The 25040-nt window shown below is 49.5% G+C and overlaps 2 protein-coding genes across 2 annotated transcripts; one reads left to right on the top strand and one right to left on the bottom strand.

The window, feature by feature from the left end:
* Nucleotides 1-1256: 1256 nt before the first annotated feature.
* RFC2 (replication factor C subunit 2) lies at nt 1257-8587 on the top strand (the record flags this gene model as incomplete). The annotated part of the gene is made up of 11 exons (XM_082008378.1): nt 1257-1378; nt 2211-2280; nt 2917-2958; nt 3373-3479; nt 4677-4778; nt 5396-5496; nt 6184-6341; nt 6715-6780; nt 7284-7364; nt 7702-7815; nt 8477-8587. The coding sequence occupies 11 exons, from the start codon at nt 1257-1259 to the stop codon at nt 8585-8587; spliced, it is 1074 nt and encodes a 357-aa protein (XP_081864504.1).
* A 3023-nt stretch (nt 8588-11610) lies between these two features.
* On the bottom strand, nt 11611-24296 carry LAT2 (linker for activation of T cells family member 2; the record flags this gene model as incomplete). The annotated part of the gene is made up of 13 exons (XM_082008757.1): nt 23633-24296; nt 22924-22963; nt 21336-21379; nt 20396-20450; nt 19790-19833; nt 19340-19378; nt 18748-18778; nt 18543-18598; nt 17019-17084; nt 16633-16704; nt 16148-16216; nt 15205-15289; nt 11611-11668 (listed from the first exon to the last, which is right to left on the bottom strand). Exons 1-13 carry the CDS (start codon nt 23718-23720, stop codon nt 11611-11613), a joined length of 747 nt encoding a protein of 248 aa, XP_081864883.1. The 5' UTR covers nt 23721-24296.
* Nucleotides 24297-25040: the final 744 nt, after the last annotated feature.

Raw genomic sequence — 25040 nt, 5'->3', positions numbered from 1 at the left:
CTGCAAAGGCTGAATACTGAAAAAAACGCCACCTGTCTCACCCTCATATGCCACATGATTATGTTATTATTTAATTTTCTACTTTACCTCCAACGGAGGCAAAGTTAATCCACAGTTAATTCAGCCAGCCATGTAAAGGCTGCAGACCACTTACAATTTGACCCTTACATAACACTTATCCTAAACCCATTAGGAACAACATACAGCTATTAATACATTAAAAAAAATGCAAAACAAGATTAAAGCACTAACCACCCTGCCTACATAAAAACTCAGATATGAGACTGCACTTTGCGTAACGGAAACTTCACCCTCCAGAGTTTTAGAGCCTTATGAGGAACTTGGCAAACTCCACCACTGTCAGGCCACAGGCCGAAGGCGACGCTCTCACCTGCAAACGTTCACGTGCCATCCTCCAAACACCGAGTAACAGGCACTAACAGTAACACTGGAATGCAGATGTCATGGCAAGCGACGGGACATTACTCCCTTAGACGAGCATCTCCACTCACACAGGGCTTCAAACATGAAGAGTTCCAAGTTCCCGCCTCACACCGATCTTTAATTAGAAACACTTCCCAATGAACCCGAGCCCAGACCGAAGGACATATCCTCTGCTCGCTGCGCTAACGCAAATGTCATTATGTGGAGCATTAGCAGAGTTAAAAACGTATCAAGCCCCCAGCAACTGCTGAGGTTTAAAGCTAGCACCGATACGCAAATTCTAACGGCAGCCGCAGAACCACACGCCACCATTACAACAGAACTACTTACAGTATCTTGCGAGGCATCTCTTACTGTTTTCGTTTTATAGGGGGAAATAAAGCTAGCTAGAAGAAGAAACAAAGGTTTCGCCTCCAGAAGTGCAAGCACGCTACTATTTTTATTATCTTAACGCTGCACCAGTCAGGAGGGCAGGAAAAGCAGACAGACCCGCAATGCCGAGCACCAGCCCACCCCGCCGCGCTCTGCGCGGCCCCGGGCCCCACCGCCAGCCGCTCCTCAGCGAAGCCCGGCCCCGCCACCCCGCCGCTCCCCAGCGGCCTCACACAGCTGCCGAGGCCGCCAGGACCGGCTGGAGAGCGTCCACAGCGCCCACCTCCGGGCCTGCCGCCCCGGCCGGGCGGGGATGGCGAGGCAGGGCCCACCCGGCCGGCCTTCGCCGTCCCGCCCCGCGAGGCGGGCCCTGGAGCGCGGCCCTCCCCTCACGGGGGCGGCGGGGAGACAGGGGCCGGGCCGGGCCAGCCGCCGGCGGGATGGAGATGGAGGTGGAGGCCACGGAAGACGAGAAGGCCGGGCCCGCGGCAGGCAAGAAGCGGGGACCCGCCGAGCCCCCAGGAGTCGGTCCTGCTGCCGGCGGCCATTACGAGCTGCCCTGGTGAGCGGCGGGGGCGGCGCGGCCTGCGCGGGGGGGCGGCTGCTGCGCGGGAACGCCGGTGGCCGCGGCGCGCCTGCGAGATGGAGCCGGGGGAGAGAGGGAGGGCCGAGGGCGTGCTGCCATTGGCGCGGAGCGCGGCGGGAGGCGGGGCCTTGCGGGGCATAGCCTATGGAGCGAGAGGGGGCGGGGCGCGCCGTTGGCGGGAAGGCGGGGGCTCGCGCCGCACTGTTGGGCCTGGACCCGCGCGGCGCCTCCACTGAGGGGCTCCTGTGGGCGATCGCCGCCTCCTGCGGGCCGGCGCTTTGGGGCCTTCCCCCGTGCCCTCCGAGCTGCAGGAGCTGGCTCTGACTCGGAAGTGGGGCGTCCCGGCAGCGGGGAGGGCTCTGCCTGCGCCCTGTAACCTGCCCAGGCCGCGCTGCGGCCTGTGGGGTGGGAGTGGGGCGAGGGCGCCGGGCAGCCCGGGCGGAAGGCAGGTCCCCGTGGCGGCCGGAGGCAGGCAGCCCTGCCGTGCCTTAGCCACTCCGCAGCGCACAGGGCGGTGTCTCCTCAGCCCTGCTGTCAGCCTCGGGCACCAAGCTCGTGTCCAGGTTGAGCATGTTTTTCTTCCTTTTCCTTTTTTTGTACTAACCGAAGTAAAACGAGCACTGAGCAGTCAGTGTTGTGGAATGCTGCGCTGGGCAGTCGGAGGGGAGCCCTGCAGCGTTTGCACTAAAGACACATCAAGTCATCCTTGTCCCATGTAACCTTAACGTAATTCTCCTTTTCTATCAGCGTAAAGCTCCATTAAAGTTTCATTAAACGTGCTGAAGCGTGTGGGGTTTTGCTTTTACAGGGTGGAAAAATACAGACCCATGAAATTATGTGAAATCGTTGGAAACGAAGACACTGTAAGCAGGTTGGAGGTGTGTAGCTGTCCCTTTATCTTTTTACGGGTTAGCTCAGAAAACATAGTTCTGCATAGATCCACAGACCAATAAAAGCACTTTTGTATTTTTACATCCATACTTGAGTATATGGATGAAGCCTTTCTGATTTACTTAAGAAATTACATGGTTTAGGACATGTTTGAATGGTATTCTAAGGAAATACGCCTTCTTGAGTTGGGATATTGTTTAAATTGGCCCTGTTTTGATACAACTTAGAAAATTTGTAGCTGTTACTATATTACTGTTTCAAAGAATTAATATAATTTATATAACAACAGAGAGAAACATAGAAATAAAGTTTTTCTAGAAGAAAAATATTTTCCTTGGCAAATTAGTTTGTAAATCCAGTATTTGTCAACAGAAAGCTTATACTAGCAAACACGTAACAGATGCAAAGGAAAGACAAGAGTGCTAAAGATCTGTGGGATGAAGTACTTTTAAGTATTCCCATATTATTCTAGGGACCGACTTCTTATGGTTCAATTAAAAAAAACTGAAAGCAGGAGGGAAAAGAATGGGCTAGCTCTGTTTCTCATGCTCGAAATAGAATAGAATTAGAAACTATTTGTTCCCACTGTTTTCTTACATAATTTTTTTCTTGTTCTATCATAGGTTTTTGCAAAAGAGGGGAACGTACCGAATATTATAATTGCTGTACGTATTACTGTGTTGTACTGTATTATGCTGTGTTGGTCCTGGCTTATGAAATCTAGCCACAATAGCCTCCAGGTATGGATTTGCATTGTGCCTGAATGTGTTGGTAAGAGAGATGTTGACTGTATGGTCACAGAGCAGTGTTCTTGGCAGAATACACAAGTAGTGAACAACCTTCTGTTAAAAACTAACTTGGGCCCTAGCTGCCCGTTGAAACACGTCTTGTGTTTCTCCCTGCAGTGTTTCTCTCCTCTGTTGGAGGCAGGATCCTGAACTCGGGCGGCCTCTAGTCTGATGTTCTCGCTGCAGTTCCTCTGTTGCAGCTATTTTTCGTGACGGAGGACCTTTGTAAATAGTACAGCTTGGAAAATGACATTAAACTTACCAGCGATTGCTTTGTTGTTGCATTTCTAGGGTCCCCCAGGAACGGGTAAAACCACCAGTATCCTCTGCCTGGCTCGTGCTCTGCTTGGTCCTGCATTAAAGGATGCTGTTTTGGAGCTGAATGCCTCAAATGACAGGTGAGAATGAATAAACTTTATTAAACTTTTAATGAAGCAGCAAGTACCCATTTTTGTTTTTAGTTCAACTCAGGCTGGCTTGATAGGCTTAATGCCATATTAAGGCCTCTAGTACTTACTTTAATGCAGTTTTTACAACTAAAGCTTAGGCAATCTTTGGTGTCCAGCTATCAACACAGATATTACTACTTGATGTTTTATAAACTTGATAGATCCCTTCATGCACAAAAATAGAAACAGATGGAGTGCAGAATCCATAATGGTACTGTTTTCTGGAATTTACTTTAAAGAGTTAAGCTTCCTGCATTCATCAAGATCCTCCTAAGAATGAAAAGGGAGCAAGTTGTTTGTAATGAAACTCTTCAGTGCTTAGGAAAAAAAGTGAAGTGGTAGAAATTAGGGCTATAAGGGCAGTTGGGGATTAAAATGTAGGATAAGGGTGTTAGGTATGTAGAGGACACTGACTCTACCCCAAGGGTCAGGCACTAAGGGCTAATTATATTTCCCAAGTTCTGTAGCAGACCAGTCCTGAAGTATTCTGAGGACGTTTCCTGGAGAGTTGTTTATGAGTACAATACATTTTACCTGTCTTTGTTAATATTGGTTATAGAAGAGCTATAGAATCGCAACATTAATTTTCTAAATAGAAAAAAAAAAGTAAACCTCTTTATTTTTAAAATAAAGGATTGTTGGAACTCTGTCTAGGAAAGTGTCCATGTTGTACTAAAATGACGCAGTCTATCCAGCTGTTTTTCTTAAACTCTTCTGAATTATATCTGGGTCTGTGGACGTAGCTGTGTGAAGCACTGGCAAAATAGCAAAGCAGTCTTCAGTGCTTTTGCTCCTGTTCATTTATTACCCCTACCTTTTGCCAAACATAAGTCCTTTTATAGTGCTACTGTAAGTGAAGTTACTGAGATAGATATAGATATGTAGAGAGAGAGAGATATATACTGATAGTGCTAAATTATTTCTTCAAAACCTCCAAAAAGGAGGAGCATTGGCATTTAAATCTGAATCAGGCAGCCTGGCTTACAGCATGGCTTCACAACAGTTATACTGGCACAGCTGAAGGGGCAGGAACAAACAGCGGGAGAATAGGGAGCTCAGGAATGCTTCCGCCACTGTGGCTGCTGAATAAAATCCGTGATGTAATTTCACCCAACTGATCATGAATTACTTGAATTATTGTTCCAGAGGCATTGATGTTGTGAGAAACAAAATCAAAATGTTTGCCCAGCAAAAAGTCACACTTCCAAAAGGGCGGCATAAAATAATCATCCTTGATGAAGCAGACAGGTATGTTGTTTTTTTTCTTGACCTCAGCTACTATGTGAAATGCATTGTATCTGTCCTCTCTGCGGAGCTGCGGCCTTGGACGGTCTTACGTGTTTCTATCAGGCTATCAAAAATATTTTGGTAGGAAATAAATATGCATTCTTATGAGATTACTCATACCACGCAGAGATCATTGCTTCAAAGAAGATGCTAAATATTGGGGTGAAAGACTTTGGGATTTAGCTGGATGTGAAGTAGCATCTTCCAGTTTACTGTTTTTTTCTCTTTGAAAATAATCTGGCTTATGTAGACAATGTCACTGGATGAAAACAGGACTTTCTACTTAGTAGAAAGTAGTAGTCTTAGCAGTATTCCTCAGAGTGGTTAAATGGTTTAATAAATGGGTAAAATGGTTTAATTTTGTGTGTTAGTTTTATGGAGGTCTTGGTGACTACCTGCGTTGTGATTTGTTCATGCCACTAGAAAAAGCTGCTTAGTTTCCCAAGCCAGAATATCAAGTAATTTGCAAAGCACTGTCTAATATCAGTAAACTCTGAAGCTTATCTAAAAATAGGTATTAGGCTGTACCTACAAGTCAGTGAAGGGCAAAGTCTGTCCTAACGCCTTTTCTCCCTCAGCATGACAGATGGAGCACAGCAAGCATTGAGAAGAACAATGGAAATTTATTCCAAAACGACGCGCTTCGCACTTGCATGCAATGCCTCTGACAAAATCATAGGTAACGTGCTGCTAGTCCCCAGGCGTTTTTGTCACATGTTCTCCATACTGTTGGCTAACTTCCAAGGCAGTTTTCAGAAATACCTTAGATTCACTTGTTGCAAGAAACCGTGGTACTTCTGAAAAATCAAACCACCTGTACAACCAGCTAACAAAAGAGTATATTTGTGTAGCCGGTGAACCCTCTGAACAGCTGTTTTTGATGGGTAGTGCTATGCATGTCTGCAGAAGCAGATTTCTCATACTTTGGGCTAAATCTCCATCCAACTCTGCTACAGTTTAAGATGTTTGACGTATTGTTTACTGAGTATTGAACCCCTTTTGTTGTCCTTTCTGAAACAGAATCTTTAACATATTGTAGGCCCTTAGACTTTTCTTGTTTAGCTGTTAAAACAGCATGATAAACACACATACGTTCAGAAAACCAGAACAGAAGCAGCTGAGCTTCATACGTATTTGCACGTATCTGGAAAAACTCAAGTAGCACGTTTGGGCTTGAGTGAAGGACTGTAACAATTGTATATGCTTAAGGAGATGCCATATTCTGTCTGGACCTGTTCTTTCTCTTTAAAAGATGACAAATGAAGAGTTGGAAACTCAGATAACTTCTTCCAAGATGAAAACAATTGTGGGGTGGTTTTTTTTTTGAGAAAAGAGGGAAATGCTAATTACACGTCTCTGTCCTTAGAACCTATTCAATCACGGTGTGCGGTGCTGCGTTACACCAAACTGACGGATTCACAAATCCTTGCAAGGCTACTGAAAATTGTTGAGAAAGAGGATGTACCATATACAGATGATGGACTAGAAGCCATTATCTTCACAGCCCAAGGAGATATGAGACAGGTAAAAGAAGAAAGGCAATGAAACAAAGACTTCTCTTTAAAGCAAAAAACACTTTGAATTGTGTCTCTCAAGGATTTAGCTTTGGAGAAGTAAAGCAAAAGGGATGTGACCTGTGGCACAAGAGTAACTAAACTATTTGGTTTTGTGAGGTTTTAAGGTGGATCTGCACCTTAAAAGTGAAGTGGTGGGAATTGGATACTGAATTTGCGGGAGGAAACAAAGTCGGTATACATCTGTGGTTTACTCTGTTGCTTAATTGAAAACTGCTTATTTGGCATCATTTTCTGAAAAGTGTATTTCATCCTGAGGAGGGGAGTGAGTGAGAAGTAGAGCACTTCAGAAAATAAGTGAAGTCTTATTTTTTCTTTCACAGGCTTTAAACAACTTACAGTCCACACATTCTGGATTTGGCTTTATAAACAGTGAAAATGTCTTTAAGGTTAGTAATAGCGTAAATCAGTGATGCTAGAAGTTTAGCACTACAGCTGTGTGAGACCTACTGTCAGATGTCTCAACCTTTGAAAGTGCTTTGCCAGTTTGCAGACAGCACTGTGTATGTAGCAATTGCAGCATCAAGCTGTAAAAAAGGTGCATGTGCCTTTTGAGAAGGGAGAGAGCGCTCGCAGTCCCTAATGGCACGCCTGAGACTTTGTGGCTTTCCAGCTCTCTCAAAGCACACGAATCGCCTAACTGTTGCGAAACTTCACAGTGATAACTTTTGAATCTATTACTTGGGTGTTCTCATTTCGCGCTATTGAGTCTGCCATGGCAGGATAGCTGTGTTACCAGAAAAGTCATGTTACTTTATTACTTAAAATTTAATCTGTATTATAGATTGTGTCTGATTCAGTACTTCAGCTGTATAGAAGCTTGGTGAAAATACCAGGGGTTTAATGCAGAATCTTCTAATACTTTGAAGTGTAATATTTCTCTCTGATACAGGTTTGTGACGAGCCTCATCCTCTGCTTGTGAAAGAAATGATACAACACTGCATAAATGCAAATATTGATGAAGCATACAAGGTTGGTTTTCATGTGTTGTGTCTGCATAGACAGATACTTTTTCTCTACAGAATTCTTGCTTGTTTTGAAGAATTCAATGTGTATTGTTTTTTAAGATAAGGGCAATACCATGTAGGTGAGCTGATGAATTAAATCCTTTTTATGCAGGGTTCTGTTCAGATGAATAAGCCAAAAAACTAAGTTGTATTGAAATTACTTGCTAAACAACTGAGGTTAAATCATTTGATAAATAGTACATGCAGTTCCAGTAGTTATATACAGCTGTTCTAAAAATGAGCATACTTGACTCACCTCATAAGTTCTACAGAGAAATGAAGGATTATTCTTGCCTGCACAGATTCTTGCCCACCTGTGGCGACTTGGATACTCTCCAGAAGATGTGATTGGCAACATCTTCCGTGTGTGTAAAACCTTTCAAATGCCAGAATATCTGAAACTGGAATTTATCAAGGTTGGTACTTAACCTGGGTCCTTTGGGCCTTTTTAAGAAGAGGATATGATACCTAACACAGGGGCAGCCTCAGGGTTTTCTCTTTGAGATTTGCTATATATTAGTGCAAAAAAAGTATTTCTAAACTCATTACTGCTTGCTTTCCCATTCTGCGTTACCAGTTTGTCAGTAAGAATAGTCACTTTGAAGTCTAACCACCCATAGAAGTGCCAAGAGTCACTTCAGTGATACTAGATTTAAGAAATAGAATGCTGGCTGAATTTATTACTTACATCAAAGCCTCAAATAACTCCTTGAGAACTTTCTTCAAGACCATACTTGATTCTAGTCCAATAGATAGTAAAAAATTATATTATATTAACAGCCAGTTGACAAACAGTGAACTGGTGTAATGGAATCACTCTTCACATTTAAAACCTGTCCTCAAATACACACACTTTGCTCCTTACAAAGGAAGTGGGGAATTACAGGCTTCGATTTAAAACAATGAAGAAAAAATGCCATTCTAATTGGCCTGCATGAGAAGATATGCTTCTCCTAAGTTCGAGTGACTCTGAAGTTGGTCTCACAACAGTGAGGGCTATGTTTTATTTAGTCATTAGTAATACTATACAAGGACTGTGGGAGAAAACAGAAGATTTTACACTGTCTCTATCACCAGGAAATCGGGTACACTCATATGAAGATAGCAGAAGGTGTGAACTCACTTTTGCAAATGGCTGGACTGCTGGCCAGGCTCTGTCAGAAGACCACAGCCCCTGCAGCAAGTTAGCTAGTTGACTAAGCTGGAGCCTGCGTTCTGGAAGGTGAAGGCCCCGCGTGCAAGGTCAGCAGCTCCCTGTGTGTCCCGAATTCTGCATGCAAAGAGCCTGTTGCCTTGGTTTTGATAAATGGAGAAAAAATAACCAGGATCTATTGTAAAAAAGGTTTGTACTTTTTAATTTAGACCAATAAAGCTTTAAAATTTACTTTGACCCAAGAACTCTTACCTGTTGTATAACTGAGGTAGAAGAGAGGACCAGAACGATGAGGTCTGTCTAGTGCACTCAGCAAAACTGCGTGTGGCAGTCGTACCACAACCTAACGGCAGGAGAAAGAAAAACTGAATCCCCTTGTTAGTGATTACACTTAAGCCTGGTCAGGAGTGGTGGTCTTACCGAGACCAAGCAGGAAAAGCTTTTTGCCCAAAATAAGGCAGGTAATGAAGTTGTAATTGAGGCATGCTGAGCAGGTGCCACTCCTGGGTGCTAGTTATGTGCTGTGGGTAAGAAAGGTATTTTCACCAAACATATACAGGAGAAACATTGCACATTTCTTAATGGTGCCAGCTATTTATTTTGGATATTGCTTCTGTAATTTTAAAAAAAATCACCAAATTCTGGGATGCTCTGCATTTGAGTTCTCTTTTCTGTTCCTGCTGTCCGGGTTAGGTAATGTCATTTTACTATAGTTTCAGCATACCAAAAAGCTACATCATCATGCTTTCCTGTTTGTTCAGTTTTGGAAACCACCTTGCTAGCGCAGATGAGCAGTAAAGTGTGAAATGCAGAGTGAAAGCAAATATAAATTGAACTTGACCACCTCCGTCTCAGATCGGACAGCTGTATCTCCAAGTGGAGCTATCTTAATATAATTAAGTACATTCTGATTATAGCAGTCAAGCAAATCATGGTCGAAGTACAAGTTACTGGTGCCTGCACTTCACCCTCCCCATTCTGTTGACGCTTTCCACCCCAAGTATTCAGTTGCCCACACCACAGCTGTCTCGGAGCCACGCTGATCTTCACTGGCAGCGTAAATCAGCTTCAATCTGGAGACTGGCCCTGGCACTGAATCAGTGGCTGGTTACACCCTCCATTTCTCCAACTCGGGCGCAGGGGTAATGAGTTTCAGCAGCAAGAGTTGGTGGCATCGTACATTGCCCCGTCAAGACTTTCTGCAGCTCCTCTGCCAGAGCCTGGAGACAAACCTTTTTAATTCAAAGTGCAGGAGAGCAAGTTAATTGACAGATAAAGCACAGACACATTTGAGCTTGCTCCTGACTGGAATAAAGCTAACAGCTCTTGAAATAGTGGATGTAATACTCTTAAGTACATTCTTCCTTCACTAGATATTTACTAAACTTACCTTTTGATTCCCAGCCAGTGAATTGTCACTACTAGCACAAACACTGTTAAATATAAACTAATAACTCAGTATTAAGGGGCTTAAGCTGCTGAGTTTTCTACAGACACAGCATCACAGCTCTTGTCCTCAAAGACTTAAATAAGGCACATTTTAAAGAGTAGGTTAATTTTCCTTTGGCTGTACATCACAGCCAGCCTACTATGTCTTTGCTTTCTAGTTAAGTATGTTCGCTGCTGGACGGGGACGGAAGTGGTGTTACAGTGGAGGTTTCATAAAATAGCACACATCGTGTTAGGAGGACTCGTAAGGCTGGTCCTTACCCCGCTGGATGAACCTACCTGTGCGTCATCTGGTTGGCTGTGTTGGTGCCAGCAGAAGGGTGAGAAACGTGGAGGCTCACAGTTCCTGTTCCTACCAGGTCTAAGTGGTTTTCTTCTTGACCATATTCCGTAGCCGCTTTTCAGCGCCAGTTTGGAGCCAACTCTCTTCCAGGCTAATCCTCTACAGCTCTGGGGGGACATCATCATACTTGCTTTTCCTGAGGAGAGGAACAGTATCGATCCGAGAGGCCACCGGTGCAGCCCATCAGGTTGCTCACCCTCACTGCATGCGGAGCTACCGCTTTCCGGCAGCTAGCGAAGGCTCCCCAGCTCCACTTGAGAGCCGCACCAGCGGTGCCAAAACTGCTTTTCTAATGCGTCTTAAATTGAAAACAGGAAGTGAATTGCTCACTTGGCTGCCTACCTAATGTGAGGAAAGAGATACATGGACCCAGGGGAGGTGTCATTTCTCCTGGCATTACGTTCAGAGAGCACAGGATCTGGCAATTTTGGTTTTGAGCACCAGAAATCCTTGCACACCTAAAAACGAGTCCCGAAAGGACAGTGCACACACTCACACGTGCGTTCTCGCTTGTTGCAGAGAAAAAACGTAAGGTGTTTCAGAACAAGACTGCAATAACATTGATGAAAGTTCCTGTAACAGCCCCTGGATACCTTCCAGCGTAATGAGGTCACTGGCTGAAAAGTACTTCGGGAGCTTTACGAAGCTGAGAAAGGATTTAACCATCGCTACAGCTGGCTGTTATGGAGAACTGCCGGGGGGGTATTTGCTCAGGCGCAGGGAAGATACTCCACACCCAGCTCCTGCCTTGCCTGCTTTTGCTCCACAACTTTCAAACTCAGATTTTGGCACTGGAGGAACCTTATACCAGGAAAATGTAGTTGGTCTAATCCGCCTCCCTGCTTAGCGAGGAGAGCAGTAAATCTTGTATTTTAATGTTTTGGCTGCACACTCACCTAACAGCTAGAACTTTCTGGGAGCTCTCTAGCTGGATCTATTACTGTGTGCCAAGGATCTTTTACTGCTGATAATCTTCTCCTAATCATTTAATGGCTCCCTCCGGTTACGAAATGAATCACCGGTCTGTGTAACGTCACCGCACCTCACTGAAAACGGAGCTCACACTTCCCCTCCAGCAAAAAATCCAGTGTGCAGCACTTCATGGGAAGTGGGAGCTTCTTCAGGTGCTGAGTTAGTCACCAAGGATGAACCAAGGATGGCAATTCCATGGCCCTGCGAGGGCCAAGCACGCTGTTTTGGTAATGAAGGCACCTCCTTGTTTCCTCTGCCTGGGAGCTTGCGCAGAGCCCGCACAGGCTGTGGCTGTCACTGCATCTGCTCCAGGCTCACCGGGATGCTGGTGTCCCCGACCTGTGCAAACTTTCTGCAGAGCATTTAAACATCAGGAAACCAGAGGGTGGGAGTAGAAGCTGGGCTGGGAGGAGCTGGGACAAGCAGAATGCAGCTGTAGTTCCCTGCGACCGTACATCCCTAAAGCGCGCTAGATTTTCTCTGTTGTAAAAGTCCTGTGGGAACAGGAACAAACGCATTTGTAGGAGCTACAGGTAAATCTTCTCCTAAGCCAAACACCAAACCACCCACTGTTCCAGCTACACGAACCACAGCTACCCATGGTCTCGGCGATTCTGCTAAAAATACATGCAGCCAAGTCCTTTGCAGCGGGAAGCACCGGACATCCCCTTTTCCCGCTCCAAGGGCTCGCTCGCCCTGAGCTCTGCTTCTCTGCTTGCGCTTACCCATCCTGGAGACGTGAGCGTAGGCCACGTGCCTTCTTGAAGCATGGTTTTCTAAACCGATTTTGAGGAAGAAGGCTTTAAAGGAGCTACATTTTCTCCCCATTAGATCCCACACACTGTTCCGTGTCATCTGATGCTCTCCCATCTGTCTCATCCAATCATGCGGACATCTGCATCATAGCAAACCATAATAAACCAACGCTTTTTCTTTGGATGCTTTTCAATTTTAATAAATAAGTGGTACAAGGGTGCCAAGTCGGTGCCTCAGGGCTGAAGAGACAAGGGTTACGTTTCAGGGCTACAGCACTACTGAAAGGCTGGTGCAGCTTCTGAGGCTGGCAGCTGCGGCTGGGACCGGCTCGGTTGTTGCGGTGTCTTTGCATCATTATAAAAGAGATACTGAAACATGAGGAAAACTGCCAGAAACAGACACTGTGAATTACACACTGTGGATAAAGCAGGGATTTAGTCTTTAGCTTTTGTGAACAGGTTGGTATCTCATTTAGCTCCAGAGAACCACTGCTGTTGTAAAAGCAACCTCTGCCTTGCCAGCTCCTCTGCTGTAGGAAACTGCGTCTGGAGGAGAGCATAGGAACTCGACCAGAACGTAATCCCTGTGTCTTAATACCATCGTGCATGAGTCACCCTGACAAATTAAGTAGCTGGCTGCATTACTGCTCAGCAATTTAAAGATTCATTTCATGCTCTACAGGAGAAAACGTTACACGCACTGGCCATCCTTCCTCGAGGAGAGGTGCCGGGACATGAGGCGGGATAACGAGCTCTTGGCTTGCCCGTGGTCACTGCCAGGCAAAGGGCTTTCTCCAGTGGCAGTTTTGCAGTTGGACTTCTGTGGGACTTCAAGCAGAGCATTCCTTCCTTTCAGCGGCACCCCTTCTACGTGATCTTGGGCACAATTTGGAGAAGGAATTTCAATGAGGGATCGAAGACGCCCCTCTCCCTGTGTGCATGCTTGCTGGGTGTGCTTACAGCTCAGCGAAGGACTTCTTCAGACTTTATGCAGAATACTTAAAAGAAAAGGGGGGAAAAAATAGTGAGTTGACTGACTTTTAATCCCTGCTTTCAACTCCTTAACTCTGCTGCCTGTTCTATTTTCTTTCCAAGGACGGGTAGCGAGGTAGACTACAAAATGTCCATGTCCAAGCAGAAGCCCCAGCCGCGCTCCCGGACGACGATATCCGAGCAGAGGGCACACGGGTGCCAGGAGCACATTTCTGAATTCGCTCTCCCTTGGTGGGGAACTGCTGGCATTTATTGGACATGGGGATTTTATAGTGTTACTCTGCTATCAAAGGCTACAGCAGAGGCACCGTTGTAATGGCAAAAAGTGCATTGGCAATTTTAATTTACTTACAGAAGCTATTCACACATACAGCCATGATAGCATTTTGCTAGGGCTTATGACTGGAGGTTTTCCCAGAAAATCTGTTATCACCAGTGCTTTGCAGGACAGCTATTCCTCCCTCTTCTACTTTCGCAGCATCATTTATCACTTTGGGGGGGTGGATGTATGGTAGCCCCTGTGCTGCTTTGATCATTGGTCTCCACGAAATCAGGTGCAGGCATTACAGCAGCTTTGCTAAATGTTTTGGGCATCTATTGGCCCTGACTGTTCCTCTCACAGCTCTGAAGGCTGTGGGCACCCTCCCTATTACAAACGGCAAACAGAACAGTCTGGTGTGCCCGGTGCCACCGAGCCACTATCAGAGCAAAAAGCTCTCAGAAAAGAGCTGTGACTAACGCAGAAATGTAATCCCCTCCTCCTCAATTTTTTTCTGTGGAAGAGGAATAAATGCAGAATTACTTATAAAAGTTACCATTATAGCACTTTTCATTTTTTTCATGGATAATCTGGCTTCCTTCCTCCAGATGCTTAGCTAACACAATGCCAGGCTATTCCATAAACACCTTCTGAAAAGAAGTTGTTTCTCTGCAAAAAAGCAAGTTTCTCTGCAACCCCACCCAAAAAACTCCATTTTAATGATAATTCTCCTGGTTTGCTCCAGCTCAAGCAAAGAGGGGTGCCTGGCAGCGAGGTACCGCTGCGGCAGGTTCCTCGGGCTGGGCATCCCAGCAGATGCTGGTGTTGGAGCGTGGGGTGCAGCGGGTGTCGGTGGGCAGGGGAAGACGCCTCCGGCAGGCTGAGCTGTATTTGCTACCAGCCAGACCACGTGCGTGGGCTCTTGGGAGGTGATTTGCGTGCCACGGCCGACACACACCGAATCCTTGACCAAAACCCACAACCTGCCTTTGGTGCAGCTTCCCCTCCAGCACAGTCTTTGTCAGAGCTAACAACGGGACAGGCTGCTGAAGCTCAAAGCAAACGCCATAACGTGGAGCGTAGGGTGGCTGTGCTTTGCATGGCGGGGACAAATCTTAAATACTTTGCACAGCTTCAGAAAGGTCTGATTTTCGGGGTCTGCCCAGTGCCAGTGCCCAGATCTATACATTAGCACAGCGGCGGGGTTTTGCCCTCTTTCCCTTTCCCAGTGATCCACATACACTCATCTGCTGAGAAGAGGCTCTGCAAGGCCTCCGGGAGCCCATTTTGAGCCCCAACAGCTAATGCAGAACCTGTCGCTGCGTTTGGTATATCCACGGCCACTTCCATACGTTACCGTGCATTTACTGGCACTGTGTTATATCACCCACTCCTCCAGTGTCACGCAATCTTCCTGCAGCTCTCTGCAGACGGTTTTTACTTTAATTGCCTTTAATAATTTTTCCTCATCAGCGTCATGTTGCTGCTGCTAACGGGGCAGGATATGCGGCCGTAGCAGAGCCGGCAGCGCTTGGCTGAGCCCAGGGAATCCCTTGCGCCGCTCAGCCTTCAGCTGCGCAGGCCTGGGGGCTCGGGGGTTCCTGGGCGCCGCACGAAGCTGCTCTGAAGCGGTTCCGAGTTCCTGCTGGAGGAGGGCAGCGCTGGGGCTGGGACAAATCTGTCTCCACCGTCAGCCTTAGTCCGCTCGGCGTCAGCCAGAGACGTGCTGTGGCTGCCCCTGCTCCCTGCACAGCCCGTGTGGGCTGCTGGGCACCGGCCGGCCCTGCCAGCAAGCGGCAAAGCTCCGGCCAAGCTCTCTTTGGCATAAACACCATCCTCCCACCCCTAAATAAATACATCGACCATTTTCTCTCTTTTTACCTTTGCTGTGACAGAGGGGCAGGGCCTGACGCAGGGGCCGTGTTGACGTAGTCTGGCTCCTCATCTGAGCTTTCTGTCTGCAGAGCTGCGAGTGGGGACGGGGAGCACGGATCAGTAAGCGGGTTGATCTAAACTCACATACACACCATGGACACGCTGCGCATCCCACTGGCGTTTAGCCTTCAGAGCCGACACAGTTTTGCGCCTGGGTTAAGAAACCTCGGGTGACAGGAGGAGCTTCAAAATAGTCACCGCAAGTTTGCAAAGGCTCTGCGAGCAGCGAGGGTGGACAGCGTCTCAGAGCCAAAAGAAACAGGCTTAGATTTAATCTAGAGAGTGCACAAACAGGATAACAAGAATCCGTTTGCTTTGGCAGCTTCAACACCAGAGACAGAAAGCCCTTATATATATGTACGTATACATTCACCACTATCTCCCAGGCCGGACTACCCCCTACGCTTCACAGGAAGCCACACATTAGATTAAACTGCTGTTTAAAGGTTAGCTTAAGAAACATGCACCCCCGATTACTGCAGGAGAGTCGCGGGCTGACCCCCTGGATGTGCGTGCTGCACTTTTCTTTGTCGGAGGGGATCACAGGGCTGAGCTTGCGCCAGGCAACTTCAAAATGCACGAGGATGTAAGACATGAAGAGCAACATTCTGCTGTAGCCTCCCGTGGTCAGGGCTTAGGCACGGCCACCTACATGGTGGCCTTTCGAGTGCTAGAAACACCACGTCCCATCACAGCAGCGTTCGATTACAAGTACGTATAGCAGTTTGCACATTGCCTTAGATATTTTTTCCTCAGTTGCTCGTGATAAACAACTGAAGACAGGGGTGATGGTCGCATTGCCTTGAGCATGGTCGATGCTGGTCTAGCACGACGGGCGCCCTGCCCGTGAGCCCCATCCCTAAATAGTGAACAACTGCTGAGAACATACCTTCCGCTTGCTGGAGTTTCCATACGTGTATCGCCGCACTGTTCTCATAGTCTACAGCGTCGTCTGTGACTAAGAAGAGTTTGAAGAGGATGATGCTGAACAGCAAGCGGACTAAAAATGGATCTTTGTGAAACCACCCTCCTACCGCCGCACCCCAACGGCCCCACGCACATGGCTGAGTTTCCAGCAGGACGGCTGCCGTCCTGCCACTGGTCTGCTGATGCTGCCTCATCACTTTCCCGGCCCTGACCACGCGCCTGGGCGTCTGCAGGCACGGACAGGGATCAGACCCTGCTACTCCTGCCTCTTCTAATCGCTCAACAAGCCAGGCAGGAGCAGGGCAGGTTTTAGCAGTGCCCAAAGCGTTGTGTTAAGTAGCTGAAAGAAACCAAATTTACTTCCCATTTTGATTGCAACAACCCAGGACAGAGGCTGGAAGCCCTTAAGCAGATCCTGCGGTCCAATGCCATCCTCTGGCAGCTCACCGGCTGCAGCCTTCTTGGGCTGGATGTGGTGAGAAACCTGAGGCTGGGGGCTGGAATCATGATCAATCTTGGCTGCAACAACATGGAAAGACCTAGAGAAGCGATGCAGACCCCAGAGCCCCTGAATTGCTAGGGATGTCAAAGGGATCAGCTTGGAGGTGAGCTCTTGGCCGGTAAGGTATCACCATATGCATCTTCCTGCAGAAAGGGGAAATGCTCCAGGTCTGCTCTGCCCCTGCACCCCAGCTCCACTGGTGTGGAGCTGAGCAGAAGAGCTGAGCCTGCAAACGAGGGGGTTTTCCCTCGGCTAAGCAGGTCGCCATCCCTCCCCGCGCTTCCAGATACCGTTGCACAGCACACACAAACCACCGCGGCAACACACCTACCCGGATCAGAGCCACGAGGCACTCCGATGAGGACGTTTTGGTAGGAATGGGAATCCTCCTCTTTCTCTGGCAGAGAGAGAAGGAAGAGGGGGACAAAGAGTGTAAGGAAGCGTGGGTGACCTGGGAAGGTCCCTCAGCACTTGCAGGAGAGGGCTCTTTCCCACAATAAAATGCACGTTAGCTAAAAAATCATTAGCCTTCACGACAGCCTGCGCTGACCTGGGGCATCTCCAGCTGAACTGAGTGACCACGGCCCCGCGGGAACACCATCACCGCCAACGCTGTGGGGCGCCGGCTGAGCATCTCTGGCCACGGCACCACTGCTGAGCCACCCAAGGGCGAGCGGCCAAAGCCAGTCCTGATGCACCATGACTTTCCTTACGGGTAGGAGCAAGAACCGATAAGCCAAATTCCTAGCCTTAACAGCAGCCCCCAAGGCGAACAGGGCAAGGGCCGGCTCCGGCACGGGGTGAATCCCCAGGCACCCGGCCCGGGGCAGCCCTTGGGAGGGGACATTCCTTCCCAGTGAGCGCTAAGCTTGTGACTGCCGTGTCTTCTTGGGCTTATTCTCAGTTTCTAGCAAGGAACTGAGCTCCATTCCAAGCACAACATCTGTCTGAGTCCAGTACACAAATCTACTGGTATCTAGAACCAAAATCTGCTTAAAATAATTTTTAAAAAGCCCCAAGCTCTTTGTTCTACTGCTGGTTATTTCAGCTCTCTGGGTGGGCCCGTGAGCAGCTGAACCACAGGAGTCCCTATATTGCTAACCTCAAGACTTCTTTTCCTTTTTTTTTTTAATCTATTTTTCTCCCTCCAGTCTCTTTAAATAAAAAATAGGATTCATGTTTTGAAATTCATTTTAGATAAAAATAGATTGATGTCGGAGTCAGCGCAGGAAAATTGCTGAGTACCCAGGGAGGTAAAAACGTTTCATAGATGCAAAATTTGCCTTGAAAAGATGCGTTTGAACGGAGCGGTGCATTTCATCCCACCTTCATTCACTCGCCTCATAAACCAAGCGTACAAAATATTTTATGGCCTCTCTTTGGCAAAAAGCCTCTGGACGAAGACATGCCCTTTCCCGCGCGCCTGGGCGGGGCCCCGGGGGGCTGCAACCTCCGCAGCCAAAAACCACCTCCAACCACCCAAACCAGACTGCACCACGAACAGGAAAATGGCCTCGTTGCCCCAAACGCTCCTGCAGCAATGGATAATTTGCTGCTGCCCAGAGATGAAACAGGGTGAGAACAAGGTGTTTTGTGCCTTCGGAGCCATGGATGCATTCGGGCTGTCCCATCTAGAGCCAACGGATGGACTGATCGGGGCTTGGGCATCCCTCGTGCCCCACGGCTCTGCTACACCCCTTAGTGAAAGTGTCTCCTGGAGCCATGCTCGCTTCAGGCTGCACAGAAATTAATGCACAGACCCTGGTGAGAAAAGTCTTGTGGGCTCCCTGGAGCCACGGGACAGCCGGGCTGGTGGCTGGAGAAGAAACTCATGTCGCTCGCATGGAGCCCTTACCGTTGGGTGGCCTGAAGAACCGGGCACAGCTGTAGTAATCCAGAGATATGGGCTCCCTGCGAGAAGAGCCGCTGTTATCTCCTCCCGCCCGGGGCAGCCCACAGGCTTCCCAGCCTGAGCTACCAGAGAGCCAGGAGCGCGCGACCGCACTGGGACCAGCATGGCTCCGCTCGCTCGTGCTGGCAGGCAGCGACTGGCTACTTACACGTAGGCAGCATCCCCTTCAAGCAAGTCCTCTGCAAGCACAAAGGGGTTGCTGTCAGCACACCATACCGTTGCAGAAACTCAAATCTCTGTCCCAAAACACAGCCGGATGACTTCCCCAAGTGCAGTACAGTGGGCATCCCCAGCAGCCAGAAAGCCCCGGCGCAGCCTCCAAGCCCGTCCACAAGCAGAGCCAGGAGGCTGGAGCAGGGTGGGGCAGTCCCAATCCACCCCAGGCCCCGAGAAAAGCAGGGACGGATCCTGTCAGCTGGCAGAGAGAGCAGGAATGGCTGCCCTGGTTTGGGAAAGGAGAGCAGAGCTGCTCGTGCCAGTAATCCTCTTCGGGCAGGCACCGGCTCACGCTGCTCTGGGAGGGAGCAGGGGGCTCGTGAGCATCCTGTCCCCCTCTGCTCTGACTGTTAATCAGATTAGCACATTTTATAGAGAATTCCCTAGATGAGCCAAGCCGGAGCTCTGCCGGCTGCAGTGTCGGCTGCCTGCACGCTCCCCACCGGCTCTCAACCCCGGTAACCTGCCATCGCCTCGGCAGCCTTCCCTCCCCATGGCCCCGGACGTGCGGCTGCAGCCTTTACCTGTCAGGAAATTCTGATACCTGGGCTCGGTCCTGCTCCCTGGGGAAAAGCAGAGGGGCACATTACGCTCGGGCTCAGGCTGAGCAATGGGAGCCGTTCGATGACGGAGCCACCAAGCGTTGCGGCATCAGCAGCTCTGCCCCTGCTCAGCTCTTTGCTCGAGGCCGGGGCACGGGGCTGCAAGGCTGGATGCCCCAGGGCAGAGGTGTTGGGACAGCCAGGGGGGATATTTTAAATAATCTGGCCCTGTGGCTCTAACCTGGCAGTGAGTAAACAGCCTCTCGGAGGCTCCGTCTTCCCAAAACCGGTGGGAGCTCCCAGCCGGCACCTACACAAAGAAGCCGAGATTTGCAACACCCCCTTTTATGAATTTGGCGGTATGTGCTTCCCCCGTGGCTGCACGGATGGGGAGAGCATTGAACCAGCACCCGTCCCAGGGGAGATGCTCACCGTATCCAGCGTGGCGGGAGGCACCGAGCTCCTTGGTGGTTTTCCTGCAAGAGAGGAAAGGGAGCTAAAATCCCAGGTCTGAGCAAACTGTCCCAGGGGTTACAAACCACAGCAGTAACTAAGCCAGAAGGACCATCCGTGAAAGTTCCCTGTGAGTTTATACAGGAAACACATCAAGCAATGGGAAATGAAGAGTTTGGGTCAAATCCCAAGATGGGAATAGCTATGCCTGAATACTGCAGCAGAGTTATTGCAGCCATGTATTTCTTGGGGGTTTTGGCGATGGGGAGAAGGGTGTCAAACTGCTTAGAAGCGAAGAATGGCTATTTCTTTTTCATGATGTACCTATTACAGCCAGCCACAGCTCATTTCATTGGGTTCGATTTAAATGGTTGCCAGTAGAATGCAGTCAGACTGAAGAAAATCCAGAAAAAGTCTAAAACCACTACTGACCATCGATAAAGTGGTATAAAAAATAAAAGTATAGCCCAAGCCCCATCTATAGGGTCTGGAACCCAATCCCAAATCCTGAACATTCACATATGTTGGGTGGAGTTCATCCAACCTTGGCTCTGTAGTCAAGTTTTGGTTTGTTTTTTTACCTACCTTGCTATTGATAAGTTTTCAGGTTCCTTAATTTGTTCCAGCCTTCGGGTTGTAGCTAGTACCAAGAACAAAACGAGATGTTAACAATTATGGCAGCAGCAGATATTTCAACGAGCACAGAGCATCCACCAGAGAAGATTCCCGGTACTGGCAAGCATTTTTCTAACACATCCCGAAACACCTTCCAAATCGTTCCTCGAAAGTACGTAAATGGCCAAAATGGGAAACAAATAGAGGAAAAGCTGGTGCCTGTGCTGACCGCAGAGCCAGCAAACACACACTGGAGGAAGCTGCAATCCCAATCGCTGCTTGTTTCCTACTCTCCCCCAAACCCGCTTGCTTCAGGAGCCTTTCCCGTGCTCAGCACCCTTCCCTCCACACTGCGGGGGGTGCTGGTAGGTCGTGAGCTTTGGTCAGGCTGGGCTGGAGCAAGGGCTCACAGAAGGGTTTGTGGGCTCGGGCCCAGATAGGTCCCAGGGAAAGGAGCGGCCCCGCAGAGCCCGTCTGCAGACGGTGACATTTAATACAGAGCCCGTCAGCAGCTCGTTTCAGGATCAAAATCAAAAGGTCAGCGCCTAACCCAACTTGCCGCAGGAAGCAGTAAGGGGATGATGATAAATGAGTCACTCCTATCAATTCGGGTTCACCCACACTGTCGTTTTCACAGGGCAAACGGAATGGTTTGAAGAGCGAAGTTAATAAGGCATTGCATTTCAATGACATTGCTTTAACGATTTATTTTCAATGCGAAGGGAGATTTTTTCCTAGAGCTCAGAATTTGCATCACTAGAAGCATCAGAGGTGGCTTTGACAGTCTCAGTCTAATATAATTTCACCGCCCGGCTTCAAGGTGACCCTTTTATTTTTACTTTCCCCCCATCCTGCGCACGCAGGAGCTCCACCCCACAACGCAGGAGCCCTGTGCAATGTTCATACTCACTGCAATGGGATCGAATCACCTCAAACCTCTGCTGGCTTTCGAACCTGGAAAAAATAGAGGTACGACCTCAGCTGAATTTTGGTGTCTGCGACAAGGAAAACAGACGCAAGAAACCTCCCTGTTTGCTGAGCGAAGGGAAGAGAGCACAGCCTCTACTCTGGGCTTGGTGAAATGCTGAGGCGCATCGCTTGGCAGGACCCACACGAGCTGGGAGCAGTTTCCCGGACTCCTCTTTGACCCTTTAAAGTCAAAATGTGCTTATGGATCGTTGGCAGAGCAGCCGACGTCAGCTAAGGGAAGGACCCAGCGATGAGGAAAGCATCATTTAGGATAATTCCTACTCTGACACTCTGGCACCAGTTAAGGCCAGAAGAGCATTTTCACAACAGAAAAAAACGGATGTTCACCCATGAAATGGCTTCAAATGTCACTGCTCCATCTCCGCTGCTGTCCCTGCCCCTCCCAACATCCCTTAACATCAACCTGAAAAAAATAACATACGTGATCAATGATAAAAATAACATAGATGCCCAATAACCTCTACCTTTTAGCTAACGGGAAAGCTCCTCTTCAGCGCACGAGAGGATTCACTGGCTATTCAACCGCAGGTGCATGCAGGCACTGACTGACTCTGACTTTGGGACCCTGAAAGTGTCCCTTTCCCCCCTCCCCGCCTTCCTTTCGGGTCAATCCCCCATCCCAAGCCAGTATTCACGGCACAGAGCTGGCAGGGAGGTGTCAGGCAAAGGACCTCATTGCAAACTCTGCAAATATGCCGAGTTAAACCACTTTGCTTGCAAAAAGCCCCAACTATGCCACAACAGATCTCTGAAGAGAGCACAGAGCACCACGAGTCTGGAATTTATACACTCCAGGTATAAATTTTGAGAAGTCGGGATGATTCAGTACGAGCCCGTGGGGGACGGAGCCCGCGCTGGCTTTTCCGTCGGTCTGCGACGGACCACACCGAAGCCTTTCCCCGGGTCCCGGGCAAGCGGGGCAGAAGCAAACACTCCGACCCCCCGGGCCTTCGCAGAGCCCCTTCGCACCACGCTTGCTCCTAGATTGAAGGTTACAGGCTGGGTTTGGTTTGGTTTTTTTTTTTCTTTCTATCATTTAGCTGTGGTTTGTCTGTTGCTGAAGGAAATAAGGGGGTGTGCCTGCGCATACGGCGCATTTCCTTCATTGCTTATGCTGCGGGTCGGTGGTTGCTCTGGCACAGGGTCCAGCCGAGGGCAGGGTCTTGTTTAAGGAGTTACCAACTGCTCTACCTCATCTCGGGGCACGATGGGACGGGATGAGGACTTGCCCTTCCGATTCTCCCAGACCTCTTCCCAAGTAGTTAATGACCCACAGGCATCACGGTCAGAGCTTCAGTTTAGTTTTGGATTATTCATTGTAAAGTCATTACCCCTTCAGCAGCGCCCTGGGTGGGGGTATGCCACCCCGCACGCCTCATTCCGGGATTATTTTATTTTATGTAAATCCGGATTTCAGCTGTGAGGCATGGAGCGGGTCTGGCTGGGGCCAGGGTCTCACCCCGGGTCAGCTGTGTGGGGGAGAAGCGCGATTGTGAAAGGCAACTTACTGGCTCCTCCGCTTGCCCGGCTGCTTCTCTCGCTTGGTAGCTGGAAGACAAGGACACAAAAAACCCTCTTAGGAAAGGATAATTTGGGAGTTAAGGAACAGAAAGACCAATAAAACACATTCACGAAACTTCTTCAGCCGGGAGCACGAGAGGACAGCGGAGGCAGCAAGCAGCAGTTGCGATACGGCTTTGATTAATTTTTTTTTAAACCAGGTTTAAGCTGTAGGATTTGTCTCAGACACCACAAAGCAAGCGGGCCAGCCATTCCTGCCCCCCAAACTGCAGCCTCTCTCCCCCCATAAAACCCACCCAGTGCTCAGAGGGGGGCTCGAAGCCCCACTGGGGCGGGGGGTCCCCCCCACCCTCCTTGTATTTATCCCCCAGACTCTCCTTCCGTGCCCGCCCTCCTCCTGCCCGCGTGCCCCGGAGCCCTGCAGCGTTCGTGCCTCCGGAGACGGGCCTCGGAGGGGCCTGCGGCCCACGGCCTCACACCCGCCCCGGGGAAGGGGTGCCGCAGGGCCGGGGGGGCCTTCCCCCCAGCTGCTCTCTGGCCACCAGCAAACACCCTCCACAGCCCGAGCCGCCGGCAGCGTCCCTGCGAGGTCGGGCAAAGCTCCGCGGGCCAGCGATGGCTGCGGAGAACCAAACCCACCCGAGAGCAAAGGGTCTGCCCCGCGCGACCCCCGCAGGGCCGCGAGCAGGGACTTACCGGAGAGCTGGCACTTGAGGCAGAGGCTGACGGCGGCGCCGAGCAGCATCAGCGCGGCGGCCGCCCACAGCAGCTCCAGCTGCGCCATGGCCCGGCCGCATCCAGCCTGAAACACAGCGGCGAGGGGAGCCCCGTGAGCGTCGGGGGCACGCGGGGCGCGCGGCCGCCGCTCGGGAGGCTTCTACCCCCCAGGGAGCCACGCGCCCTTTGCCTGCGTGCCCCCGAGCGCGCGGCCTTCCCCGAGGACGCAGAGGAGGCGTTAGGGCGGCGGAGGCGACGCCCGCTCCCCACGCTGCTGCCGTCCGAGGGGCTGCCCGCGCGCTTGCCACCCGGCGAGACCCGAGCAGACCCCGGTGCCCAGAACCGACCCGCCATTTCACCGCGGGGAAAGGGAAGAGGCTCAGGGGGTTCCCCTCTGCCCGCCGAAGGGGACGCCGGCACGAAGAGGTAAAACACTTGGATTTACTCGTTCCCACCCCCATAACCCGTGTTGCCACCATCAAACGTTGTCAGCAGGTACTATTTTTAATAGCTAGAAGCGAGGGCAAAAAGGGCGGTGCTTTGAAATATCCAACACTGCCAAGAGCTCCGTATGAGGCGCGCCAGCTATTTCCCTGCAGCGCAGTGACTTTAAATGTTAAATTCCCCACACTTTTTCCTGCGTTGAGCCGGCTCAGACACCGCGTCTTCCCCTCCCTTCCACGACCGGCTCCTCCACAAACGGCAGCTAACCTTTTGTAACAATCACCGTGATTTGGCTTCAATTTCTTCCTTTAAAACACAAAACATCCTGTAAATATCGCAGAAAACAGCCTGCCGGGTCTGGGACAGATTGTTTAGCCCATTCCTGTTCCCTGGGGCCAGATTTTCTTTGCTTACAGATTATTTTAATGTACTTTTGTTTTTAATAAACTTCTTTTTTGGCCCCTAGAGATGGAGACGCTTCAGCTTGCCAAGGGCCAGCATGTCATTGCTCTGCCTCATAGGAAGCTTGCCACCCACCTAACCTGAATCTCCCGTATTACAGCTCAGGCCTGTATCGTATTGGTACAGCCACTGTGGATGGGCTGGGGCTGGCGAATATGTATATATAAAAAAATAAATAAAATAAATCATTAAAATAATTTAAAAATTCAAAAAATTTTTAAAAATTAAAATACTTAAAGAAAAATATCGATAGCAGATGATAGAAGACAGCAGCTTCATTCTGCCCTGCTCAGCACCTTCTGCTTCCACTTGTGTAAAGTGGAATAAATAACGTTTCCTGCCCAAATTGCAAGCCACATCGACACCCCCTTCCCACAGGAGAAAACCTGAAGGTCTCCTTGCAGCAGCCGAGCCTCTCGGTGCTGAGCGAGCATCCTCCTGCCCCTGCCAGTCGCTGGGCACTGCAGCCGCGGGCGCCGGC

This window comes from Phaethon aethereus (genome assembly GCF_964289735.1).
Source record: "Phaethon aethereus genome assembly, chromosome: 19".
Lineage (NCBI taxonomy): Eukaryota > Metazoa > Chordata > Aves > Phaethontiformes > Phaethontidae > Phaethon > Phaethon aethereus.
This window is presented reverse-complemented; position numbering and strand designations above follow the sequence as displayed.